General features: G+C 43.7%; 1 protein-coding gene across 1 annotated transcript; it reads right to left on the bottom strand.

The window, feature by feature from the left end:
• Positions 1-718: 718 nt before the first annotated feature.
• Positions 719-23,735, bottom strand: flvcr1 (FLVCR choline and heme transporter 1). The gene is made up of 10 exons (XM_014144509.3): positions 22,632-23,735; positions 22,298-22,442; positions 14,792-14,932; positions 14,138-14,205; positions 10,836-10,939; positions 10,020-10,130; positions 4,727-4,832; positions 3,607-3,718; positions 3,355-3,422; positions 719-2,679 (listed from the first exon to the last, which is right to left on the bottom strand). Exons 1-10 carry the CDS (start codon positions 23,301-23,303, stop codon positions 2,593-2,595), a joined length of 1,614 nt encoding a protein of 537 aa, XP_013999984.3. The 5' UTR covers positions 23,304-23,735; the 3' UTR covers positions 719-2,592.
• Positions 23,736-23,807: the final 72 nt, after the last annotated feature.

The following is a 23,807-nucleotide window of genomic DNA, read 5'->3' as shown; positions in this document are numbered from 1 at the left end:
ATAGCCATAGCAAATAAGGAACGAGTCCCTTGCTGTGATTGGTGGTGATTGCGGATGAGGGCGTCAACAAGTGAAATTTGCAACAAACGGGATTTTTTTTTCTCAACGCCCGGTATTGTTTTGGTCAATATTTTTAAAATTATACTGTTATTATAACAGTGAGCAATGTAACAACTTCACCCGATTCAATTTAACAAGTGGTGTCTGACGTGAAATGGTCAGTGGCTATTTCGAAAATTATATTGGCTTGTTTTAGCAAGCAATGTACATGTTTACATATTGTCCAAGATTATCGAGGGCCAAATTATTAATGCAGAGGACAAATACATTTCATGTATTTATCAAATTGCCCTAGTGGCATATCAAGGTTACTCGTTTAGAAATATGAGAATAAGCACTCCAGTAACAGGTTAGTTTGCCAAATATGCCCTCTTCTGGACAATGTTCGCCAAACGCATATTCCAACATTTATTGGTCTAACTTTCTCTTCACGATTTCCAGTATTGGGCAAACCTAAATGCTAGCATTTCAATCACTTAGGATACTGTCACAAAACCATTATTAGAATACACTATATGCTTATGAAAATGTATTGGTCACCACATGAGGGCACTGTTGTTACAATATCTAGGTCATTAGCTAAAAGTCTTCTGTGACACCTCATGACTACAATTAATAAAACATATACAGAATTACAACATCCACTGACTATAGTAGCTGAGCTAAAAATCATTTTATTGTATTGTTTACAGTCTGTGTTTTATGTTTTGATTGCCACAGTACATTATCTGCAGATAAGCAAGTATACATGCGACTCCTTACCACCGACAAAAGCCCAAAGACAAACTACAGAGGCAAAACTAAAACCAAATTTTTACAGTACACTCTGGGGCACCTTGAAGGGATTGTGCAGCAGACACATTCTATAGCAGCTGCATTATAACAGTGTTGGCATTGACTATACTGTGGATTACTTTGCGAAATTATAAATCAGGCTGTCGAGACTTTAGACAGTGGTGTGTCAAAGCCATATGTTGTACTGCACATACTGTAAGTATAGTTCAAGGTCCGGATGTACTCATTTTCAGTTGGGAACAATGATTCAATTCAATGGTCTTGGTAAATGCAATACATTGAAATAAAGATGAATAAATAATTGAAACAAATAACTACATTGGTATAAGTGAACTATCAAATTTAGAAAAAAGCAAGGAAATGTTATGAATGTCCATATAGAAATGTTACTTCATCATTATTCAGAACTACATAAAACGCTAGAAAAGAGAGGAATACATCTGTCAAACAAATAAATGTTTTTTTTTCTACGGACATAAGAAGCTAAATAATAACATTAGCTTTGATACGCAAATATTAATAATTATAAGCACTAATTTGGACATATCCTGCAGGAAGCAACCATTTAAAAACATTACATTGTTTTTTGAGATAGCAGAAACGCCTGGATCTTCTGATTATTGATGGGATGATATTACTTATTCCCGTTAAAACAAAGGAAATACAAGAGCCAAAATATAGCGGTTTAGAGATGTGCTGGGAAATACCTAGTCAGTTGTCCAACTGAATGTATTCAACTGAAATGTATCTTCCGCTTTTAACCCAACCCTATGAATCAAAGAGGTGCGGGGGGCTGCCTTGATCAAAATCCACGTTTTCGGCACCCGGGGATAAACTGCCTTGCTCAGGAGCAGAACGACAGATTTTTACCTTGTCAGTTCGGGGATTCGACCGGGAGGTTACCGTCCCAACGCTCTAACCACTAGGCTACCTACGGTGCATAGTCCTTATAGCCACAGTTTGAGCTATATAATCCACTGTGAAGGGTTGGAGCTATTTTAATTGTAACGCTGCAGTCATTATCACTCCTGTTTGTGCTTCATCATCCACACAGCTTTCTTAGTATTTCCACAAAATCCCTCTGGGTGGCGCTGCTATACCATTAGCTACCTATCTCGGCAGAACGGTTATCTGTGCCATTTATTCAACAAAGTTGTCAACATTTTAACATTTTATCACTTTCAAAAGCATGCACGTAAGTAATACACTGAAATGTAGATTGTGCATGTTGCACCTTCGTCATATGCATTGTGCATCTTAGTGCGTCATATTTGGTCCATATTTGTATGAATGGCTGACATGTCGTAGAGAACAAAACTGACACTGTTAAACTGCATTGTCATGCAATTAAAATAATGCAGCATCACAATAATAACATCACCATAATGACAACAATGTTCTTCCTCACAGGCTAAGGCAGGTCAGAGATCCTACATTATATTTCCCTTTTGATTTTGTGTAAGGCCTTAAATAAGAGACAGAAGTGGTTCATCAAGCAAAAGAAGGAGAGGACTATTGGAAGTTAAAAGGTGTATTTAGGTGCTTATAGTTTACCTATGTATAAAGAAATCATGGCTTGGCTAAAACCACTACAGTACAAACATTATAACACATTACAGTATACAATCCAAAGAAAAGGAGATTTCAAGTAACCTCAGGAAATGTTGTTGAATGCGTTGTAGGCCTCTGAAATGTTCAGTAGTGTTGAGCGACCTGACCCCCCCTGTCCTTTTTGGATTAAAGTGAGGTCTCATGGGAAAAGCTGACTGAAGTTTCCATCTTGACGCCATTGGTTGGCTTGTCTGAAGGGCACTCGGTAGGGACCTAAGACAGCAGAGAGAAATATATCTTTAATTAAAGTATTCTATTCTCCTTTCATGAGACAAAGTCTTCTCATCACTCAAGTAACTAGTTGTAACAATGTTATAAGCCAGTCACTGTATATTAAACCAACATAGTGGGGTACATAATCACAGTGCCAAATGATATTCTAGTATCCCATAACAACATCCGACAGCACAAGTTTTCAGATGCCCTATACTGACGTCAGCTATGCTCCTGGGAACTATAAAACTATACATCTTTTCAGTAAATATGCAACATGACTACTACTATACATATTTTGTCTAGTGACTGCCTGAAGACTATACCAAATAATCCATGGAAAACAAATGTATTAAAAGAATAATTTGCTTTTCCCAGCACGCAGCTCTCGACATGATAAAAATTCACATTAGATGAGCCCAGCAGAGTGGTCAGTGGCTGAGACACTGCAGGACTTTTCTGTCTTTTGAGGTTTGCCCGGCCCTTGATGTTGGGGATCTCATGAGATATGAGACAGCTTTCACAATGGCTGTCAATGTGAAAGAACAAACAGACGAGTGACCTGACATCTGCGTCATTCAAGGAAAAGTGATTAAGAGGAGGGTGACCTTTTAGGAGAAAGAAAAGGAAAATACAAAATCTCTCTCTGAGGTAAATGGACAGAATGTGACTTACTGCTTGAAGATTTCTGTGGTCCATGCCCATATTGACATTGTTTCTTTTCAGTTCTGATTTTATTAAGGCTGAAATAAACAAGTGAAAGTAATTAAGAGAGCCTCATCAAAAAATATATAAACATACAACGTTGTGGTGTAGCCTACATAGTATTGCATTGTATTTTATCAGCCTGTATCAGTTTTCATAGCAGAAGGTGGATCATATGGAAGACACCCACACTCCATAGAACAGATCAGAGAGCCAAACAACCTGTGAGAAAGATGCCCAGGAAGATCCAGACACAGAGGAACAGGTTCCCAGCCAGGGGGTTGTAGTCTGTTGTCAGTCTTCCCTGGATCAACGTGAAAATAATCCCAAAGATCTGAGGGAGGAAGAAGACATAGGAGGTGAGAAACACACTATACACCTGTAGTCCCTCAAGGGTACACTCTTAGAAAAAAATAGTTCCAAAAGGCTTCTTCAGCTGTCCCCATAGGAGAACCATTTTTGGTCCAAAGTACAACTATTTTGGGTTACATGTAGAACCTTCTGTGGAAAAGGTTCTCCATGAAACCCAAAAGAGTTCTACCTGGAACCAAAAGGGGTTCTTAAAAGGGTTTTTCTATGTGGACAGCCGAAGAACCATTATTGGTTCTAGATAGCACCTTTTTTTCCAAGAGTGTTGTCACCTCCTGACCAGTAAAGAGGTTATTTGTTATTGTAGTTTGGTCAGGGGGTGTTTGTTTAATGTGTTTCGGGGTTTGTTGGGCAATGTTCTATGTTAGTCTATTTCTATGTCTGTGTCTAGTTTATCTATTTCTATGCTTAGTTTATTGGTTTGACCTTCAATTGGAGGCAGCTGTTTCTCGTTGCCTCTAATTGAAGGTCCTATTTAGTAGGGGTGTTTTTTCATGGGTTTTTGTGGGTAGTTGTTCCATGTGTAGCTGTATGTCTCACAGGACAGTTTTTTCGTCGTTGTTGTTTTGATTAAGTGGTTTGTTTCGTTTTCTTCTCAATAAACAAGAAGATGAGCATACACATTCCCGCTGCGCCTTGGTCCCATCTTTACGACGAGTGTGACAAGTGTATACAAGTTTATAGTGACTAACAAAACAGATTACCAAACAAAAAACTTCTCAGACGCCCACTTGGCAAAGAAGCTAAATAATTTTATGAAGAGCTAGAATAGAAAGCAAATGTACTATGCAGACTTTGTGTGGGTAGGCAAATATTACATAATACACTGTTGAGGGGAGGACACATGCTGTGGTGCACGGGAATACCCAAAAGTATTTGCCTGAAAATATCACTGGAGGCAGTCGAGCATGGTTCCACAAACAATAAAAAAAATATTCATGATTGTTTAGATGATCATGTGTCTGTCGCTTACCTGTGCAAATGCATTAAGAAGACCAGAAGATGTCCCTTCCGATTCAGGATACGTAATTTCAACCCCAAATTCAAAGCCAAGCGGCAGGTAACCAGTCATGAAGAACCTACGATGTTAGGATGAAACAGTCAGAGGTCACCAAGCGCAACATAGCTTCAGCGTGTAAATCAGCTAGAAAGATGTGTCGGCATCGAGTAATTGTCTCTGGCCCCCTCCCAGTTAGGGGGAGTGATGAGCTCTACAGCAGAGTCTCACAACTCAATCGCTGCTTGAAAACTGTTTTCTGCCCCTCCCAAAAGATAGAATTTGTAGATAATTGGCCCTCGTTCTGGGACTCACCCACAAACAGGACCAAGCCTGGCCTGTTGAGGAGTGACGGACTCCATCCTAGCTGGAGGGGTGATCTCATCTTATCTACGAACATAGACAGGGCTCTAACTCCCCTAGCTCCACAATTAAATTAGGGTGCAGGCCAGGCAGCAGGCTGTTAGCCAGCCTGCCAGCTTAGTGGAGTCTGCCACTAGCACAGTCAGTGTAGTCAGCTCAGCTATCCCCATTGAGACCGTGTCTATGCCTCGACCTAGGTTGGGCAAAACTAAACATGGCGGTGTTCGCCTTAGCAATCTCACTAGAATAAAGACCTCCTCCATTCCTGCCATAATTGAAAGAGATCGTGATACCTCACATCTCAAAATAGGGCTACTTAATGTTAGATCCCTCACTTCAAAGGCAGTTATAGTCAATGAACTAATCACTGATCATAATCTTGATGTGATTGGCCTGACTGAAACATGGCTTAAGCCTGATGAATTTACTGTGTTAAATGAGGCCTCACCTCCTGGTTACACTAGTGACCATATCCCCCGTGTTGCGGAGGTGTTGCTAACATTTACGATAGCAAATTTCAATTTACAAAAAGAAAAACCACCAACGTTTTCGTCTTTTGAGCTTCTAGTCATGAAATCTATGCAGCCTACTCAATCACTTTTTATAGCTACTGTTTACAGGCCTCCTGGGCCATATACAGCGTTCCTCACTGAGTTCCCTGAATTCCTATCGGACATTGTAGTCATAGCAGATAATATTCTAATTTTTGGTGACTTTAATATTCACATGGAAAAGTCCACAGGCCCACTCCAAAAGGCTTTCGGAGCCATCATTGACTCAGTGGGTTTTGTCCAACATGTCTCTGGACCTACTCACTGCCACAGTCATACTCTGGACCTAGTTTTGTCCCGTGGAATAAATGTTGTGGATCTTAGTGTTTTTCCTCATAATCCTGGACTATCGGACCACCATTTTATTACGTTTGCAATCGCAACAAATAACCTGCTCAGACCCCAACCAAGGAGCATTAAAAGTCGTGCTATAAATTCTCAGACAACCCAAAGATTCCTTGATGCCCTTCCATACTCCCTCTGCAAACCCAAGGACATCAGAGGACAAAAATCAGTTAACCACCTAACTGAGGAACTCAATTTAACTTTGCGCAATACCCTAGATGCAGTTGCACCCCTAAAAACTAAAAACATTTGTCATAAGAAACTAGCTCCCTGGTATACAGAAAATACATGAGCTCTGAAGCAAGCTTCCAGAAAATTGGAACGGAAATGGCGCCACACCAAACTGGAAGTCTTCCGACTAGCTTGGAAAGACAGTACCGTGCAGTATCGAAGAGCCCTCACTGCTGCTCGATCATCCTATTTTTCAACTTAATTGAGGAAAATAAGAACAATCCGAATTTTATTTTTGATACTGTCGCAAAGCTAACTAAAAAGCAGCATTCCCCAAGAGAGGATGGCTTTCACTTCAGCAGTAATAAATTCATGAACTTCTTTGAGGAAAAGATCATGATCATTAGAAAGCAAATTACGGACTCCTCTTTAAATCTGCGTATTCCTCCAAAGTTCCGTTGTCCTGAGTCTGCACAACTCTGCCAGGACCTAGGATCAAGGGAGACACTAAAGTGTTTTAGTACTATATCTCTTGACACAATGATGAAAATAATTATGGCCTCTAAATCTTCAAGCTGCATACTGGACACTATTCCAACTAAACTACTGAAAGAGCTGCTTCCTGTTCTTGGCCCTCCTATGTTGAACATAATAAATGGCTCTCTCCACCGGATGTGTACCAAACTCACTAAAAGTGGCAGTAATAAAGCCTCTCTTGAAAAAGCCAAATCTTGACCCAGAAAATTAAAAAAACTATCGGCCTATATCGAATCTTCCATTTCTCTCAAACATTTTTGAAAAAGCTGTTGCCTCACTGCCTTCCTGAAGACAAACAATGTATACGAAACGCTTCAGTCTGGTTTTAGACCCCATCATAGCACTGAGACTGCACTTGTGAAGGTGGTAAATGACCTTTTAATGGCGTCAGACCGAGGCTCTGCATCTGTCCTCGTGCTCCTAGATCTTAGTGCTGCTTTTGATACCATCGATCACCACATTCTTTTGGAGAGATTGGAAACCCAAATTGGTCTACACGGACAAGTTCTGGCCTGGTTTAGATCTTATCTGTCGGAAAGATATCAGTTTGTCTCTGTGAATGGTTTGTCCTCTTTCAAATCAACTGTAAATGTTGGTGTTCCTCAAGGTTCCGTTTAAGGACCACTATTGTTTTCACTATATATATTACCTCTTGGGGATGTCATTCAAAAACATAATGTTAAATTTCACTGCTATGCGGAAGCCCAAAAATTGCCCTCGCTAGAAGCCTGTGTTTCAGACATAAGGAAGTGGATGGCTGCAAACTTTCTACTTTTAAACTCGGACAAAACAGAGATGCTTGTTCTAGGTCCCAAGAAACAAAGAGATCTTCTGTTGAATCTGACAATTAATCTTGATGGTTGTACAGTCGTCTCAAATAAAACTGTGAAGGACCTCGGCGTTACTCTGGACCCTGATCTCTCTTTTGAAGAACATATCAAGACTGTTTCAAGGACAGCTTTTCTCCATCTACATAAAATTGCAAAAATCAGAAACTTTCTGTCCAAAAATGATGCAGAAAAATGAATCCATGCTTTTGTTACATCTAGGTTGGACTACTGCAATGCTCTACTTTCCGGCTACCCGGATAAAGCACTAAATAAACTTCAGTTAGTGCTAAATACGGCTGCTAGAATCCTGACTAGAAACAAAAAAAATTATCATATTACTCCAGTGCTAGCCTCCCTACACTGGCTTCCTGTTAAGGCAAGGGCTGATTTCAAGGTTTTACTGCTAACCTACAAAGCATTACATGGGCTTGCTCCTACCTATCTTTCCGATTTGGTCCTGCCGTACATACCTACACGTACGCTACGGTCACAAGACGCAGGCCTCCTAATTGTCCCTAGAATTTCTAAGCAAACAGCTGGAGGCAGGGCTTTCTCCTATAGAGCTCCATTTTTATGGAATGGTCTGCCTACCCATGTGAGAGACGCAGACTCGGTCTCAACCTTTAAGTCTTTACTGAAGACTCATCTCTTCAGTAGGTCCTATGATTGAGTGTAGTCTGGCCCAGGAGTGTGAAGGTGAACGGAAAGGCTCTGGAGCAACGAACCGCCCTTGCTGTCTCTGCCTGGCTGGTTCCCCTCTCTCCACTGGGATTCTCTGCCTCTAACCCTATTACAGGGGCTGAGTCACTGGCTTATTGGTGTTCTTCCATGCCGTCCCTAGGAGGGGTGCGTCACTTGAGTGGGTTGAGTCACTGATGTGGTCTTCCTGTCTGGGTTGGCGCCCCCCCCCTTGGGTTGTGCCGTGGCGGAGATCTTTGTGGGCTATACTTTGCCTTGTCTCAGGATGGCTGTGTTTTGGAAAAGTGGGTGGGGTTATATCCTGCCTGTTTGGCCCTGTCCGGGGGTATCATCGGATGGGGCCACAGTGTCTCCTGACCCCTCCTGTCTCAGCCTCCAGTATTTATGCTGTAGTAGTTTATGTGTCGGGGGGCTAGGGTCAGTCTGTTATATCTGGAGTATTTCTCCTGTCTTATCCGGTGTCCTGTGTGAATTTAAGTATGCTCTCTCTAATTCTCTCTTTTTCTCTTTCTCTCTCTCGGAGGACCTGAGCCCTAGGACCATGCCTCAGGACTACCTGGCATGATGACTCCTTGCTGTCCCCAGTCCACCTGGCCGTGCTGCTGCTCCAGTTTCAACTGTTCTCCGCGCGCTATGGAACCCTGACCTGTTCACCGGACGTGCTACCTGTCCCAGACCTGCTGTTTTCAACTCTCTAGAGACAGCAGGAGCGGTAGAGATACTCTCAATGATCGGCTATGAAAAGCCAACTGACATTTACTCTTGAGGTGCTGACTTGTTGCACCCTCGACAACTAATGTGATTATTATTATTTGACCATGCTGGTCATTTATGAACATTTTAACATCTTGGCCGTGTTCTGTTATAATCTCCACCCGGCACAGCCAGAAGAGGACTGGCCACCCCTCATAGCCTGGTTCCTCTCTAGGTTTCTTCCTAAGTTTTGGCCTTTCTAGGGAGTTTTTCCTAGCCACCGTGCTTCTACACCTGCATTGCTTGCTGTTTGGAGTTTAGGCTGGGTTTCTGTACAGCACTTTGAGATATCAGCTGATGTAAGAAGGGCTATATAAATACATTTGATTTGATTTGAATAACAATATCATATCAGTGAACCATGCCTGCCCACAGGGAAAACACACTGCTTTATCTTGATGCCCTTGACGTTGATAATTGTTGAACATAACCAGGGCCGGACTGGCCATATGGTATTTTGGAAAAATGCCAGATGGGCTGGTCCATTTTTAGCCCAGTGGGCCTGTCCAGTTTAGTTTTTTTTGCACAAAATTATCATTATCTGGCTAATAATGGGGGCGTCAAGGAATAAAATGGGCCGGTGTGTTAGAAATGCCAGGGCAGATTTCTGGTTCCAGTCCGCCCCTGAACAATACATAAATAATAGAGACATTGCATGAGTGACTGTTTACCTTCAGAGCATACAAGAGAACGAGAAGCTGATGTCCAAAAGCTTATTAGACCATGGTATTGAAAGTAAAATAAGAGGCTTGCATTTGAAATGTCCTGAATGACACCCTATGGTTCACTACCTTGTCATGTAGACACAATGTGCAACATGGGCTATCATAACTATTTTACTTCTTAATTATCATTTCAATAAATTCTTTACAATCTGATAGGAAACCATTTCCTTTGTGGCTACAGGATCATGTCCGGTTACAAAGACGTCAGTTACACAAATGAGAAGCGTCTCTCAATGATGATGCTAGACAGTCTTTTTTTATCTAGTTCCAAGAGAGGGGTTATCTCCAGCCTTACCCCAGCACGCCGGCAGTGAAGAACACCAGGTAGATACTGTTGAGGTCCAGAGTGAAGGTGAACACCAGCATACCAATGAAGGACAGGATGTAGACAATCAAAGTGGTCATTCTGAAGAACAATCACAGAACAGAACATTTATGTAAATACAAGTGGATACATTCAATACCGAGAGTTTCACAATTAAAGAGGCAGTAGGGAGGTACCATGGGCAGGGAAAATGTACAATGTCACTTCCACCTTCATCATTCTCTATGTCTTAGGGAATTACATAGCCTATATACGTTTACTTTATTATTAATTACGTTAAAGCTTCCTGTAAATGTCACTGATTCTAACCATTGATTTCATACAAAACCCCGCACCAGTATGAGTAACATATCAGAACACATAGCACAGCTTCTCCAGAGGATAATCTGTTGAGCACAGGGTGACTTTCAGAGCAAATGAACATGATTTGCCATGTGAGAAATGTCCCTAAATGCATTAAGAGCAATTTACTACAAACCTGCATTATTAGGGTCTGAACTGGCAGGACTTAATTCTTGGAATGTACCATAGACTGCATATCTAAAGGGTGAGTTAAAACTCATAAACTTCAAAATTTGTGTATTTACAGAACTTCCCTTTCTAGTAACAGCAGAATCTGTCTGCAAAAAAGTTTCGAAAAATAACTATACCAATTTAAATAGACATACACTGTAACTGCCTTCCGCAGCTCCAGATTGCATCATGTGCAACATAGTTTCATGACTGTGTCAACAAATAATGTAGTGATTCATGTCATCGGTAGTTGTGCTTTAGGACAGTACCTACTTGTAGGTTTTGGTGTGATCCAGCCACAGTCCACAGATGATGGAACCCACCATTCCAGCCACCACAAGGGTGAGACCAATCCTGCCTGCATTCAGTTCCTGGTTCTGGGGTGATGAGGTTAATGTTAGTGTAGGGTAAAGCAGGCTTTTCTAGGGACATGTGCCACACTATCATATTCACATGAAGACCCATGGCTAAGAGCATTTAGTTAAAACTTGAGGCTCATGAGGACTCCAGACACAATATGGTCTGGATGCATGTATGACCTTTATTTTTTACTATTTTCTACTTTGCAGAATAATAGTGAGGACATTAAAACTATGAAATAACACATATGGAATCATGCGGTAACCAAAAAAGTGTTTAACACATCAAAATATATGTTATATATTAGATTCTTCAAAGTAGCCACCCTTTGCCTTGATGACAGCGTTGCACACTCTTGGCATTCTCTCAAACAGCTTCATGAGGTAGTCACCTGGAATGCATTTCAATTAACAGGTGTGCCTTGTTAAAAGTACATTTGTGGAATTTCTTTCCTTCTTAATTCATTTGAGCCAATCAGTTGTGTTGTGACAAGGTAGGGGTGGTATACAGAGTAGCCACCCTTTGCCTTGATTACAGCTTTGCACACTCTTGGAATTCTCTCAACCAGCTTCCCTGGAATGCTTTTCCAGCAGTCTTGAAGGAGTTCCCACATATGCCAACTTGTTGGCTGCTTTTCCTTCACTCCAACTCATCCCAAACCTGTAACGGTTGTCGTCTGGAATGGAGGACCAAAACGCAGCAGGAATGTGGATGCTCATCTTGTATTTTATTTTAAACTAAAGTGAACACCAAAATAACAAAAATGAAGAACTCACGAACAACAAAACAGTCTTGTCATGCTCACACATGCAAAACAAGAAACAATCTCCCACAAACACTAAACCAAACACATACCCACATATAGGACTCCCAATCAGAGGCAACGAGAACACACCTGCCTCCAATTGAGAGTCCAACCCCAATAAACCAGACATAGAAATACAAAAGACCAGAGACCACATAGAAATACAAACATAGAACATTACCCAAAAACCCGGAAATAATTAATCAAACGCCCTACTAAATAAACCACCACCCCGAACCACATAAAACAAATACCCTCTGCCACGTCCTAACCAAACTACAATAACAAATAACCCCTATACTGGTCAGGACGTGACAAAACCGTTGAGGTCGGGTGATTGTTGAGGCCAGGGCATCTCATGCAGCACTCCATCATTCTCCTTCTTGGTCAAATAGCCCTTACACAGCCTGGATGTGTGTTGGGTCACTGCCTGTTGAAAAACAAATGATAGTCCCACTAACTGCAAACCAGATGGGATGGCGTATCGCTGCAGAATGCTGTGGTAGGCATGCTGTTTAAGTGTGCCTACAATTCTAAATGAATCACAGTGTCACCAGCAAAGCACCCCCACACCATCACACCTCCTCCTCCATGCTTCTTAGTGGGAACCCCACATGCGGAGATCATCCGTTCACCTACTCTGAATCTCACAAAGACACAGTGGTTGGAACCAAAAATCTTACATTTGGTCTCATCAGACCAAGGGATAGATTTCCACCGGTCTAATGTCCAGTGCTCATGTTTCTTGGCCCAAGCAAGTCTCTTTTTCTTATTGGTGTCCTTTAGTAGTGGTTTCTTTGCAGCAATTCGACCATGAAGGCCTGATTCATGCAGTCTCCTCTTGTCACGTCCTGACCAGTATAAGGGTTATTTGTTATTGTAGTTTGATCAGGACGTGGCAGAGGGTATTTGTTTTATGTGGTTCGGGGTCGTGGTTTATTTAGTAGGGCGTTTGATTTATTATTTCCGGGTTTTGGTTTATGTTTTATGTTTTGTACTTCTATGTTCTTTCTGGGTTGGTATATTTCTATGTGTAGGTTAATGGGGGGTTGGACTCTCAATTGGAGGCAGGTGCTTTCTCGTTGCCTCTGATTGAGAGTCCTATATAATGGTAATTGTTTGGTTTAGTGTTTGTGGGTGATTGTTTCTTGTTTTGCCTGTGTGAGCCTGACAAGACTGTTTTGTTGTTCGTGCGTTTTGTTGTTTTGGGTGTTCACTTTATTTAAAAATAAATATCAAGATGAGCATCCACATTCCTGCTGCGTTTTGGTCCTCCATTCCAGACGACAACCGTTACACCTCTGAACAGTTGATGTTGATGTGTCTGTTACTTGAACTCTGAAGTATTTATTTGGGCTGCAATTTTCTGAGGCTAGTAACTCTAATGAACTTATCCTCTGCAGCAGAGGTAACTCTGGGTCTTCCTTTCCTGTGGCGTTCCTCATGAGAGACAGTTTCATCATAGCGCTCGATGGCTTTTGTGACTGCACTTGAAGAAACTTTCAAAGTTCTTAATTTTCCGGATTGACCTCATGTCTTAAAGTAATGATGGACTTGTGTTTCTCTTTATTTGAACTGTTCTTGCCATAATATGGACTTGGTCTTTTACCAAATACGGCTATCTTCTGTATACCACCCATACCTTGTCACAACAAAACTGATTGGCTCAAACGCATTAAGAAGGAAAGAAATTCCACAAATGTACTTTTAACACAGCACACCAGTTAATTGAAATGCATTCCAGGTGACTACCTCATGAAACTGGTTGAGAGAATGCCAAGAGTGTGCAAAGATGTCATCAAGGCAAAGGGTGGCTACTTTGAAGAATCTCAAATATAAAATATATTTAGATATGTTTAACCCTTTTTTTTGATTCCATGTGTGTTATTTCATAGTTTTGATGTCTCCAATATTATTCTACAATGTAGAAAATAGTAAAAAGAAAGCATCCCTAGAATGAGTAGGTTTGTCCAACCTTTTGACTGGTACTGTACATGGTGTATCAGTTTAGGGGGTACAGTTCAGGGATTTATGGAAAGTCTGGTGGGAAAGTGATGTTTATGTCATCTGACATGTTAAAATGAGAGAAGGCTGCTACTAGAGTTCACAGAAAGTTGCTTGTCTTTCAGTCTTTTAGCCAACCCTGATTGACTCTCTCCTCCATGGGTAGCAGGCATGCGTAAAAAGCTGATAATGAACTTCAAAGCGGGAGACAATGGATTCGTGCCCTTTCATGGTTTCTGCTCTCATTTAACTCCATCTCTTTACAGAGAAAGCCTTTTCCCTAAATTATTTACTACTGTCCTGTTCAAGAGCTTGTGTTTGATCTAGCTATGCATGTAGTAAATCAACTTATCAAATAATCTTCATTTTCAGTCATTGGAATACACATCTTTTGTACTCCACTTACCTCGTAACAAGCCATAATCATCTGATTGAGGAGTGTTGACACAGAGTAGAAAGAACCAGTCATGATACCTAAAAGAAAATGGGAAACAAAATAGATTTATTTCAATATTTCATCCCGCCATAGTGATATCAATTCCAAGAATCTATGTAGTACACACAAAACCATGAAAATAACTGAACACCAACAAAATAAACTCTCTAGAGGTCAAATCCAAGAAACATGCATAACTGGACTGAGCACTGGGCAGTCAGTCTGCCTTGGGTGCATGGGGTTAAAGGACAGATCTCATCTGCCTTGTATGGGGTTAAAGACAGATGGATCTCATAATAGAACAAATATCCCCAGCAAACAATCAGTGAATGAACAGAATGCAATAACAAGAGACTTTGGTCCACACTCAGGATAACTGGCCTGGCCCCAGATCTGTATGTGCTTCGGCCAACTCTAACTTTATTTGTCATGTAAAAACACATTTGGCATGACAACAAACCCAACAGATGAGTTTGCTAAAGCACAGACCTGGCAATTAGTCAGGTGTCTCACCATAACTTTAAGGTAGCTTTGTGTTACAGTGGTAATAACATGGTTATAGTAAGTGTAGTAACAACATAAGGAGCAAAATAAGGTACGGTTATGATAAGTCTGGTGTCTCACCATAACTGATGAGCAGTAGGATGAAAGGTTTGTTCTTGAACAGGTTTATGATGGACTGTCTGTAGGAGTAGTCTTCAGGAGCACAGTCAGGCAGGACAGCCTGAGCTTGGCTGGGAGGCAGTGAGGGTCTGTCTTTCATGACTAAGAGAGAAGAGACATAGTCAACACTAACACGCTGTATTTACAGCTTTACAATATAATGACCAAGTGTTTGTTTCTTGCTTCAAATGCACTCAGTAGCTTATGACTGCAATGACTCATTCCTGATTTTGCAAAACGCTATCACAGCTTATTGTGAAATAAACACAAATTACTTACTCGAAATTCGTGACAGGCACACTTTGTGTGTATTACACAATTTTCTTCACAATGCATTTTGTGTGTATTTCTTTCTTCATAATGCATTTGAGTACATTAAACGAATTCCAATTTGTTGTGGCTAACTTTAGCTAGGCTAGCTAGGTGGCTAACGTTAGCTAGACCGCTAACATTATAGCTCGGCTAGGGTTTGCTAGACGTTCGCATTATATGCCCACCCATCCTCAATGACCAACCTCCTTCCTATCGTTTCTGTCTTAAGTAACCTACTGTCTTTCTCTGTGATTGAAATTCACTGTATACAAAATGTTCTGCTGCACACAAAAAATTACATATTTTATTGTGCCTGTCAAAAATGTCCAATAAGTAATTTGTGTCTATTTCACAATAATCTGTGATACTGGGTTGGATTTACTGTGGTATATTTGCATGGTTGTATGGAATGCGTAGCCTATAGAAATTCTACAGTGCCTTCAGAAAGTATTCACACGCCTTGAATTTTTCCACATTTTGTTGTGTTACAGCCTGAATTTAAATTGATTAGAATTATATTTTTGTGTCACTGATCTACACACAATACCCCATAATGTGAAAGTGTAATTTTGTATGTAGAACATTTTACAAAATTAATAAAAGGACCACAGGAGGAGGCAGGTGGCTGGGTCCAGGGGCAGGCAGGTCATACACAGGGGGTCCAAAAAGGCAACAGTACAGGCAGGGAAAAGGCTAGTAACGTCGTCCGGGAGATTGAGCAATAGGTTGATAACAGGAAATCCGATAGGCTAAAGTACAGGCAGGGAATAGGCAAAAGGCGTCGTTAGTGAGGCAGGCAAAAACTATTATACATGGGAGGAGTAAATTACGGGACAAACGGAGCTCCGAATAGAAGCGTGTCACAAAACAAACAATACCTCACAATGATGGGGTGCAAAGAACTGAACTAAATAGTGTGTGATAATGACATACAGGTGTGTGAACAGGTGATCAGAATTCAGGCGATTGGGATCTGGAGAGTGAGTTGCGTTCAGGGGATCTATGTGTTTGAGAGTGTGAGCTGGAAGGTGGGCTGGAAAGTGAGCTGGAAAGTGAGCCACACACGTTGCCCAGGGTGGAAGAGTGGAGTAGGTCGGCAATGCCGGTCAATGAACCGTTTCTGGGAGAAGGAAGCTTGACGGAGGTGCCAATGTGCGGTCTCCCAAACCTGCTCACTCCGTCGAAACCACTCATCGATGGCAGGCACAGTTCCGGGCTCTGTCTCCCATGGGAACATGGGGGTTTGGTATCCGATGACACACTGAAAAGGAGTGAGGAATGCACCAGGGAGTTCTGTGCGTATTCGGGCCAGGCAAGATAGCGACTCCACTCGTGTGGTTGGTGGGTGCAGTGTTGGCGAAGGTACTTCCCCATTTCCTGATTCAGGCGTTCTGTCTGCCCGTTGGTTTGGGGATGGTATCCGGAGGATAGGCTGATGGAGACCCCTAGTCGGTTGCAGAAAGCTCGCCACACCCTAGAGATGAACTGGGGTCCCCGATCCGACACGATGTCTTCCGGGATCCCATACAGACGAAACACCTGTGGAACATGCACTCGGCCATTTCCATGGCATTAGGTAGATGTGGAAGGGGGATGAGTTGCACATCTTGGAGAACCGGTCCACTACAACTAAAATAGTCGTGAAGCCCGACGAGTCTGGAAGATTCATGAGGAAATCCATGGCAATGTGGGACCATGGTCTGTGTGGTGCAGGTAAAGGCTCGGGCTTACTGGTAGGTAGTTGGCAAGGGCTCTTTGCCCATGCACAGACGGGACAAGAAAAAACGTAATCTCGGACGTCTGCTGTTAGGGATGAACACCAGAACTTGCGTGTTAGTTGCTCCGTGGTCCGGGTGATCCCGGGATGGCCAGAACTCGGCGAGGTATGGCACCACTACATTAGTTGGGGTCTGACGGACGCCAGAAAGTAAGTCTTGCCTGCAGGGGTGTCGGGAGGTGCTGGGTCGTGGCATAGGGCCTCTTGGACGGCTGATTGGCTTTCCTACTGTATGCGTCCCACGACACAAGACGGAAGCAGGATGGGTGCGGGAGCTGGGTTAGAGGAAGGGGAGTCAAATAGACGGATAAGGAATCAGCCTTCACATTTTTCTTGCCGCGCAGAAGGTGAAGTTGAATCGGGTGAAGAAGAGTGCCCAGCGAGTGTGTCTGGGTTTGAGCCTCTTAGCACTTCTTAAGTACTCCAATTTACGGTGGTCGGTAAGGACAAGGAATGGGTGATGAGCTCCCTCTAACCAGTGGCGCCACTCTTCAATAGCCAGCTTAATGGCTAGGAGCTCTTGGTTCCCCACATCATAGTTCCTCTCAGTGGGTGACAGTTTGTTGGAAAAGAAGCCACATGAGTGTAATTTGGGAGGTGTCCCTACCCGCTGAGAGAGCACCGCTCCTACGCCGACCTCGGATGCATCAACCTCCAGAACAAAAGGAAGGGTAGGATCTGGCTGCCTAAGGATGGGTGCTGAGGTGAAGAGGCGTTTCAAGGTCTCAAATGCAGTAAGGGTGGTGTCGGTCCATTGGAGGGTACTGGTTTTTGACTGGTGAGAGCTGAGAGAGGAGCGGCTGTGCTGCTGCAGTTTTGGATGAACCGGCGGTAGTCGTTGGAGAATCCTAGGACACGTTGTAGTTTCTTTACGGTGGTAGTTTTGGGCCAGTTAAGCACGGCTGTGACTTTGCCTTCATCCATGTTGACCCCTCCTGGTGTCAACACGAACCCTAGGAAGGTTACCGTAGTAACGTGAAAGGTGCTCTTCTCAGCCTTGACATTAAGGTGGTGGTCCTGTAGCCATTGGAGGACCTGTTGCACATGCTGTACGTGTTCTGCAATGGAGTGAGAGTAGATCAAGATATTGTCAATGTACACGATGAGGAACTGGTTGATCATGTCCTGGAAAACTTAATTCAAGAAGGACCGGAAGACTGTGGGAGCATTGGTGAGACCGTAGGGCATAACCAGGTATTTGTAGTGACCCCTAGCGGTGATGAATGCCGTCTTCCACTCATCCCCACTTCGGATACGGTCCAGGTTGTAAGCACTACCTAAGTCCAGATTGGAGTAGATGGTAGCCTGTCCAACTTGTTCTAGTGCGGCCAGAAATCAGAGGGAAGTGATTATTGATGGTAAGGTCATTGAGGGGTCGGTAATCTATGCAGGGGCAGAGACTACCATCCCTTTTTCACAAAAAAGAAACGGGATGCAGCCGGAGATGTGGATGGACAGATGAATCCCATGTTGAGGGTGTCACGACTTCTGCTGAAGTCGGTTCTTCTCCTTGTTCGGGCGGTGTTCGGTGGTCGACGTCACCGGTCTTCTAGCCATCGCCGATCCATTTTTCATGTTCCATTTGTTTTGTCTTGTTTTCACACACACCTGGTTTCAATTCCCTAATTACATGTTGTATATTTTCCCTCTGTTTCCTCCATGTCCTTGTCGGGAATTGTTTATTTTGTAAGTACTCGTGCTATGTGTTACTGGTGGGCTACGGGTTTTGTACCCATGTGTTTGTTGTTTTGTATGCCGTTAGTTTTATATATTAAACTGTTCCGGCTATTCACCAAGTTCTGCTCTCCTGCGTTTGATTTCCCTGCCACCAGTTACGCACCCCTTACAGAGGGCCTCTTCTATATAGGTGTCCATAGCCTCTTTCTCTGGGATGGACAAGGGGTAGATCAGACCCTAGGGGGCGAAGTCCCAGGAAGGAGGTCGATCGGGCGATGAGGGGGCAGAATGGGCGCCTTTTTCTTGCTGAAGACACTCAGGAACTGGGCATATACAGGTGAGATGTGGATTGGAATGGCAGACTCCGGTCCTTCTATAGAGGTGGCTCGACAGGGTAGACTGAAGCAGTTCTTAAAACAGGCGGGAGACCATGACAGCAGTTCCCCTTGCCACCAGGAGATGGCAGGGTCGTGAAGGCATAGCCAGGGGTGACCAAGGATGAGGGGTTCCTTAGGCGAAGACAACACCATTAACTGAATGACCTCAGAGTGAAGGAGGCCAATCGGAAGGGTGATACTTTCGGTCATCCGAGTCACAAGACCAGTGCTGAGAGGTTGTCCGTCCAGCGCATTAATCCCAAAGGGAGGATTAACAGGGATTAGTTTGACTCTTAACTGTTGTGCCAATTGTTTGTCAATGAAATTACCTGTTCCCCCCGAGTCCACTAGTTCCTCCACAAACTGAGTGACCCCATTAGCAGAAAGAAGAGCCAGGATACCAAACTGCCTTTTGGTAATATTCAAAAACGTAGAGATGCTTACCTGGGCAGAAGTGGAGGGGTTGTGGTCATCCCTTCGTGGGGGGCGAATCAGACAGCTATTGAGTAGGGGGTTACTCTCTCCACAATCGAGGAACAGGTTCACGTAACCTCCGATGTCTCTTATCAGGCGTGAGAGGGGCGCGGCCGAGTTGCATGGTTCGGGGCATTTGGACCGTGGTGGGCGAGAGAAGGGCTTGGAAGACTCGCAGGCCATGGGCAACTGTATAGGTCTGAAGTCCACCAGTAGGTTGCCAATGCATATGGATGTATTGGTTTAGGTCTGTTAAATCTCCTTGCAGGCCAGTTCGGTCTGTCACTTCCGATTAAGACCCCTCCGGTAGACTGTAAGGAGAGCTGGTTCACTCCATCCACTGACGGCAGCCATGGTGCGGAACTCAAGGCATACTCAGTGGTGAACGGCCCTGTTGCAGCTCACATAACAGGTCCCCGGTGTGACGACCTGAAACTGAATCGTCGAACACCTCCTTGAAGAGGGCGTGGAAACGTGATTCAGAGGACAGATCAGAACTTTGAGCGGCCCACAGGGCTGTGACCCAATCCAGAGCTGTGCCTGTGAGTAGGGAGATGACGAAGTCCACCCTGTCTTTGTCAGAGGTGAAGTCAGCGGCGTGATGGTCTATGTACCGGTTACATTGCATGAGGAATCCTTGACATTTCCCTGGGGAGCCGTCATATTTATTAGGCATAGATATGGAGGGGGAGATGAACGAGAGGAGGCTGTGGCACCTGATATTGGCGAAGCAGGAATGGACTGGCGAAGGAGGTCGCAGAGTTCATTGATTCGTTCCTCCTGTCGGGCTAGATGTAGCTGCAGCTCCGCTGAATCCATCTGTCGTTTTTGGTGAGGTATTCTGTAATGAACATGATGGGAAACAGAGAGCTGGTATCAAGCGCAGGGCGCAGCAGGTGTTTATTGTGAAGGACCACAGGAGGAGGCAGGTGGCTGGGTCCAGGGGCAGGCAGAAGGTCATACACAGGGGGTCCAAAAAGGCAACAGTACAGGCAGGGAAAAGGCTAGTAACGTCGTCCAGGAGATCGAGCAATAGGTTGTGTAGTGGAAGAATCAGAATTAGTTGTGTAACATAGATAATTAAGATGTCTTATCTGCATAATATACTTATGTGATATACTTGTTATTAGAATGTATCCCTTCGGACTCTGGTGTTGGGAGTTGCACTTCTACCCTCAGCTGGGGCTCAGTCACCTGGGGCCCAGAGAGGGGAGTGGTCAGGCTTATCTTTCACATGTCCCTGGTGCTATGCGGTATATCAGAAAGGGAAGAGGACAGGAGGGAACATTGTCTTCATATGTGAATGTGTCTACCTATTCTTAAACCATGTGAAGGGATGGCGTGATTAATGGGGAACCAATTACTTGTCTGTGCACCAGTCACTCCCTCCTTTGGCATTGGGGGATGTGTGTGGTAGTGTCTGGAACCATTGTATGTCATCTCTGATGTTGCACTTAACCTGGGTTAGTGTATGACCTAGAGGCTCACTCCCCTCAGTGAGCTTGTCCAGGAGTGGGGTCAAGAAGGGGTTTTACTTGAGATGGGAGTATCTGGAGTTGACAATTGATTTATGCCATTGGATAAGTTGGTGTTTTTGTGCTATGAAGTACCAGGAGCGAGATTGGAACCTCGTCTTAAGGACCAAGATGAACGATCATTTATAACGAATTCTATCTGGCTACGGGATACTCCTTTCTCATTTAAAAAGTCTCACCTTGTCACCCAGGGAGGATCTTGGCTATAAAAGACCTTTGTACTTTTGTCTCGTCGCTTTTCAACGAATCATTAGAGACGGTGATTCGTCGACCAGCCATTGCTATTGCAAAGCTCTCACTATTAAAGATTTAGTTTAAGTATAACTCTGACTTGTGTGATAAGTTTGTCTCTCCTCATTTGATAGTAAAGAAATGAACCACCACAGTTGATAACAGGAAATCTGATAGGCTCTCACTGCTGCAACTCCTGTACATACTCGGGAGGCGAAGGTCGAGAGCCGTACGTCCTCCAAAAGACAACCCAACCAAGCCGTTCTGCTTCTTGACACAATGCCCACTTAACCCAGAAGCCAGCCACACCAATTAGTCGGAGGAAACACTGTACATCTGGCGACCATGTCGGCATGCACTATGCCCGGCCCACCACAGGAGTCGCTAGTGCGCGATGAAACAAGGACATCGCTGCCGCCCAAACCCTCCCCTAACCAAATTGTGCGCCACCCCATGGGTCTCCCGGTCACGGCCGGCGGCGACAGAGCCTGGACTCTAACCCAGAATCTCTAGTGGCACAGCTAGCACTGCAATGCAGTGCCTTAGACCACTGCGCCACTCGGTAGGCCGGGGTGTGAATACTTATGTAAATTCGATACTTCTGTATTTAATTTTGAATAAATTAGCACAAATTTTAAAAACATGTTTTCACTTTGTCATTATGGGGTATAGTGTGTAGATGGGTGAGCAAAATAAAATATTAAATCCATTTTGAATTCAAGCTGAAACACAACAAAACGTGGAATAAGTCAAGGGGTATGAATACTTTCTGAAGGCATTGTAAATGCAGTCGTCTGGACCTATGGAGTTAGTTACTACAGTGACTAAATCAGGGCTCTCCAACCCTGTTCCTGGAGAGCTACCCTCCTGTAGGTTTTGGCTCCAACCCCAGCTGTAACTAGCTTATCAACCAGCTAATTATTAGAATCAGGTGTGCTAGATTAGGTTTGGGATGAAAACCCACAGGACGGTAGCTCTCCAGGAACAGGGTTGGAGAGCCCTGGACTAAATTATGTGCTATCAATCGGATGCATTTCTGCACAACACCATTCCAGATGGCATGATGAGGATTGTGTCAACTTACCAATTACAGTCAAGATGAAGAGAGCAGTGGAGACTGCAGCCGTCCAATAAAACATAACACTGATGTTGTGTCCCATCAGCTTTATGTCTTCCACAGTGTTGGGGACCAAGACAGGTGGAAGCAGGAAGCCAATGGCAGTGCCCAGCTAGAAAGGGATCAGACAAATACATCAATGTCACATATTCCATCAAAATACAGAAATAAATAGTTATGGTTATTTTTATACAGCAGCATAAACATGTACATCATGAGCATGCAGGCCTACAGTTTACAATATGATTAGGCTAAAGGATTCAATAGGTGCCACCCATATCATGACTCAATACACACGCACCTGGTTACCCAGCACGGCAGTGGCACATGCAGTAGACACCTCCTTCGGGCCAAACCACACTGATGCAATCTTAGAGGGCAGCCCGAGGATGAAGACTTGGGCTATGGAACATATTATCTGTCCGGTCATTGTCACACCGAACAGATCTGGCCGGACGCTGGCGCATTTCACCCACGCACCGACGCAGTTCAAACCTGCGCCCATAAGGGCTGTCAGTTTCAGTCCTTTTTTATCCAGTAACCATGTTGCTGGGAAGATCAAAGGCACATACGCGACCATGTATACAATTGACAGCCAGTCGATCTTGTCGCTGGATACATTGTAGAAGTGGGTAAAAATGTTGGTGATGATGCTGTACTGGATCCATTGAAATGCGTTGACGAGGGAGTAAAAGCTGAACACAGCTAAAACGGCGAATCTTCTCCAATAGAGTTTCGTTTCGATACATTTTTCCTCTCCAGGAAGCATAGCCTGCTTCTCATCTGGAGGGATCTCTTGTTCCAACGCCTTCGAGTCCAGTTCTGTCAGATGTGCCGATCCATTCGTTAGAGCGGTGTACTGATCCCCTATTGGGACTGACCCGTTACGCACCGAGCTCTTGCATGAGATGTCTATTTCGTCAGGTGCGTTGTCACGTCGCAGATGCTCCTGTACCAACTCGCCAGCCACCATGATGCTGCGCCAACGTCGCCTATCTCTATAGCCTATACCCTAAATACAGGAAGCACGTTTACGCAAAATAGGGCAGATCCAACATTCAGTTAGTAGATAAAACAACTATACACCGTTTTATGAAAAAGTCAATTTAAAATATTGTAGTCTATCTATCTGTATTCGCTCTCATAAGCGCCTTCTTTCGCATGGTCCTGCTGTAGCCTAGTTATGTCCGTGCCGCTTTTGTTCAGTGCATGGGAGTGGAGAGTACTGTAAGGCAGGGCGCATTTACATCAGACAACTCAAATATAGAGGCCTTCGGATGATGACTCCGACCAATCAAAATACCTGATTTGGAGGGTTATGGCGGTTACTATCCCCAACCAGTCATGGACATGTGAATGGAAGAAGTGCTCACCGGCCTCTATATGCCTTCAAATAAACTGGATAATTTCCTTAATAGAATTGAGGTTGTTCAAAGGTGTATGTGTTCATTAGTGACACATGGTCTCCTCATTATCT

Source organism: Salmo salar, chromosome 15 (genome assembly GCF_965601325.2).
Source record: "Salmo salar chromosome 15, fSalSal1, whole genome shotgun sequence".
NCBI lineage: Eukaryota > Metazoa > Chordata > Actinopteri > Salmoniformes > Salmonidae > Salmo > Salmo salar.
This window is presented reverse-complemented; position numbering and strand designations above follow the sequence as displayed.

Coding starts and splice junctions, on each gene's coding strand:
- flvcr1 (XM_014144509.3), bottom strand. CDS start 23,303: ATGGTGGCTGGCGAGTTGGTACAGGAGCATCTGCGACGTGACAACGCA. Junction 14,933..22,297: donor CTTCATCTTGACTGTAATTG/GTAAGTTGACAC, acceptor CTTCTCTCTTAG/TCATGAAAGACAGACCCTCA. Junction 10,131..10,835: donor GATCACACCAAAACCTACAA/GTAGGTACTGTC, acceptor ATTGTTCTTCAG/AATGACCACTTTGATTGTCT.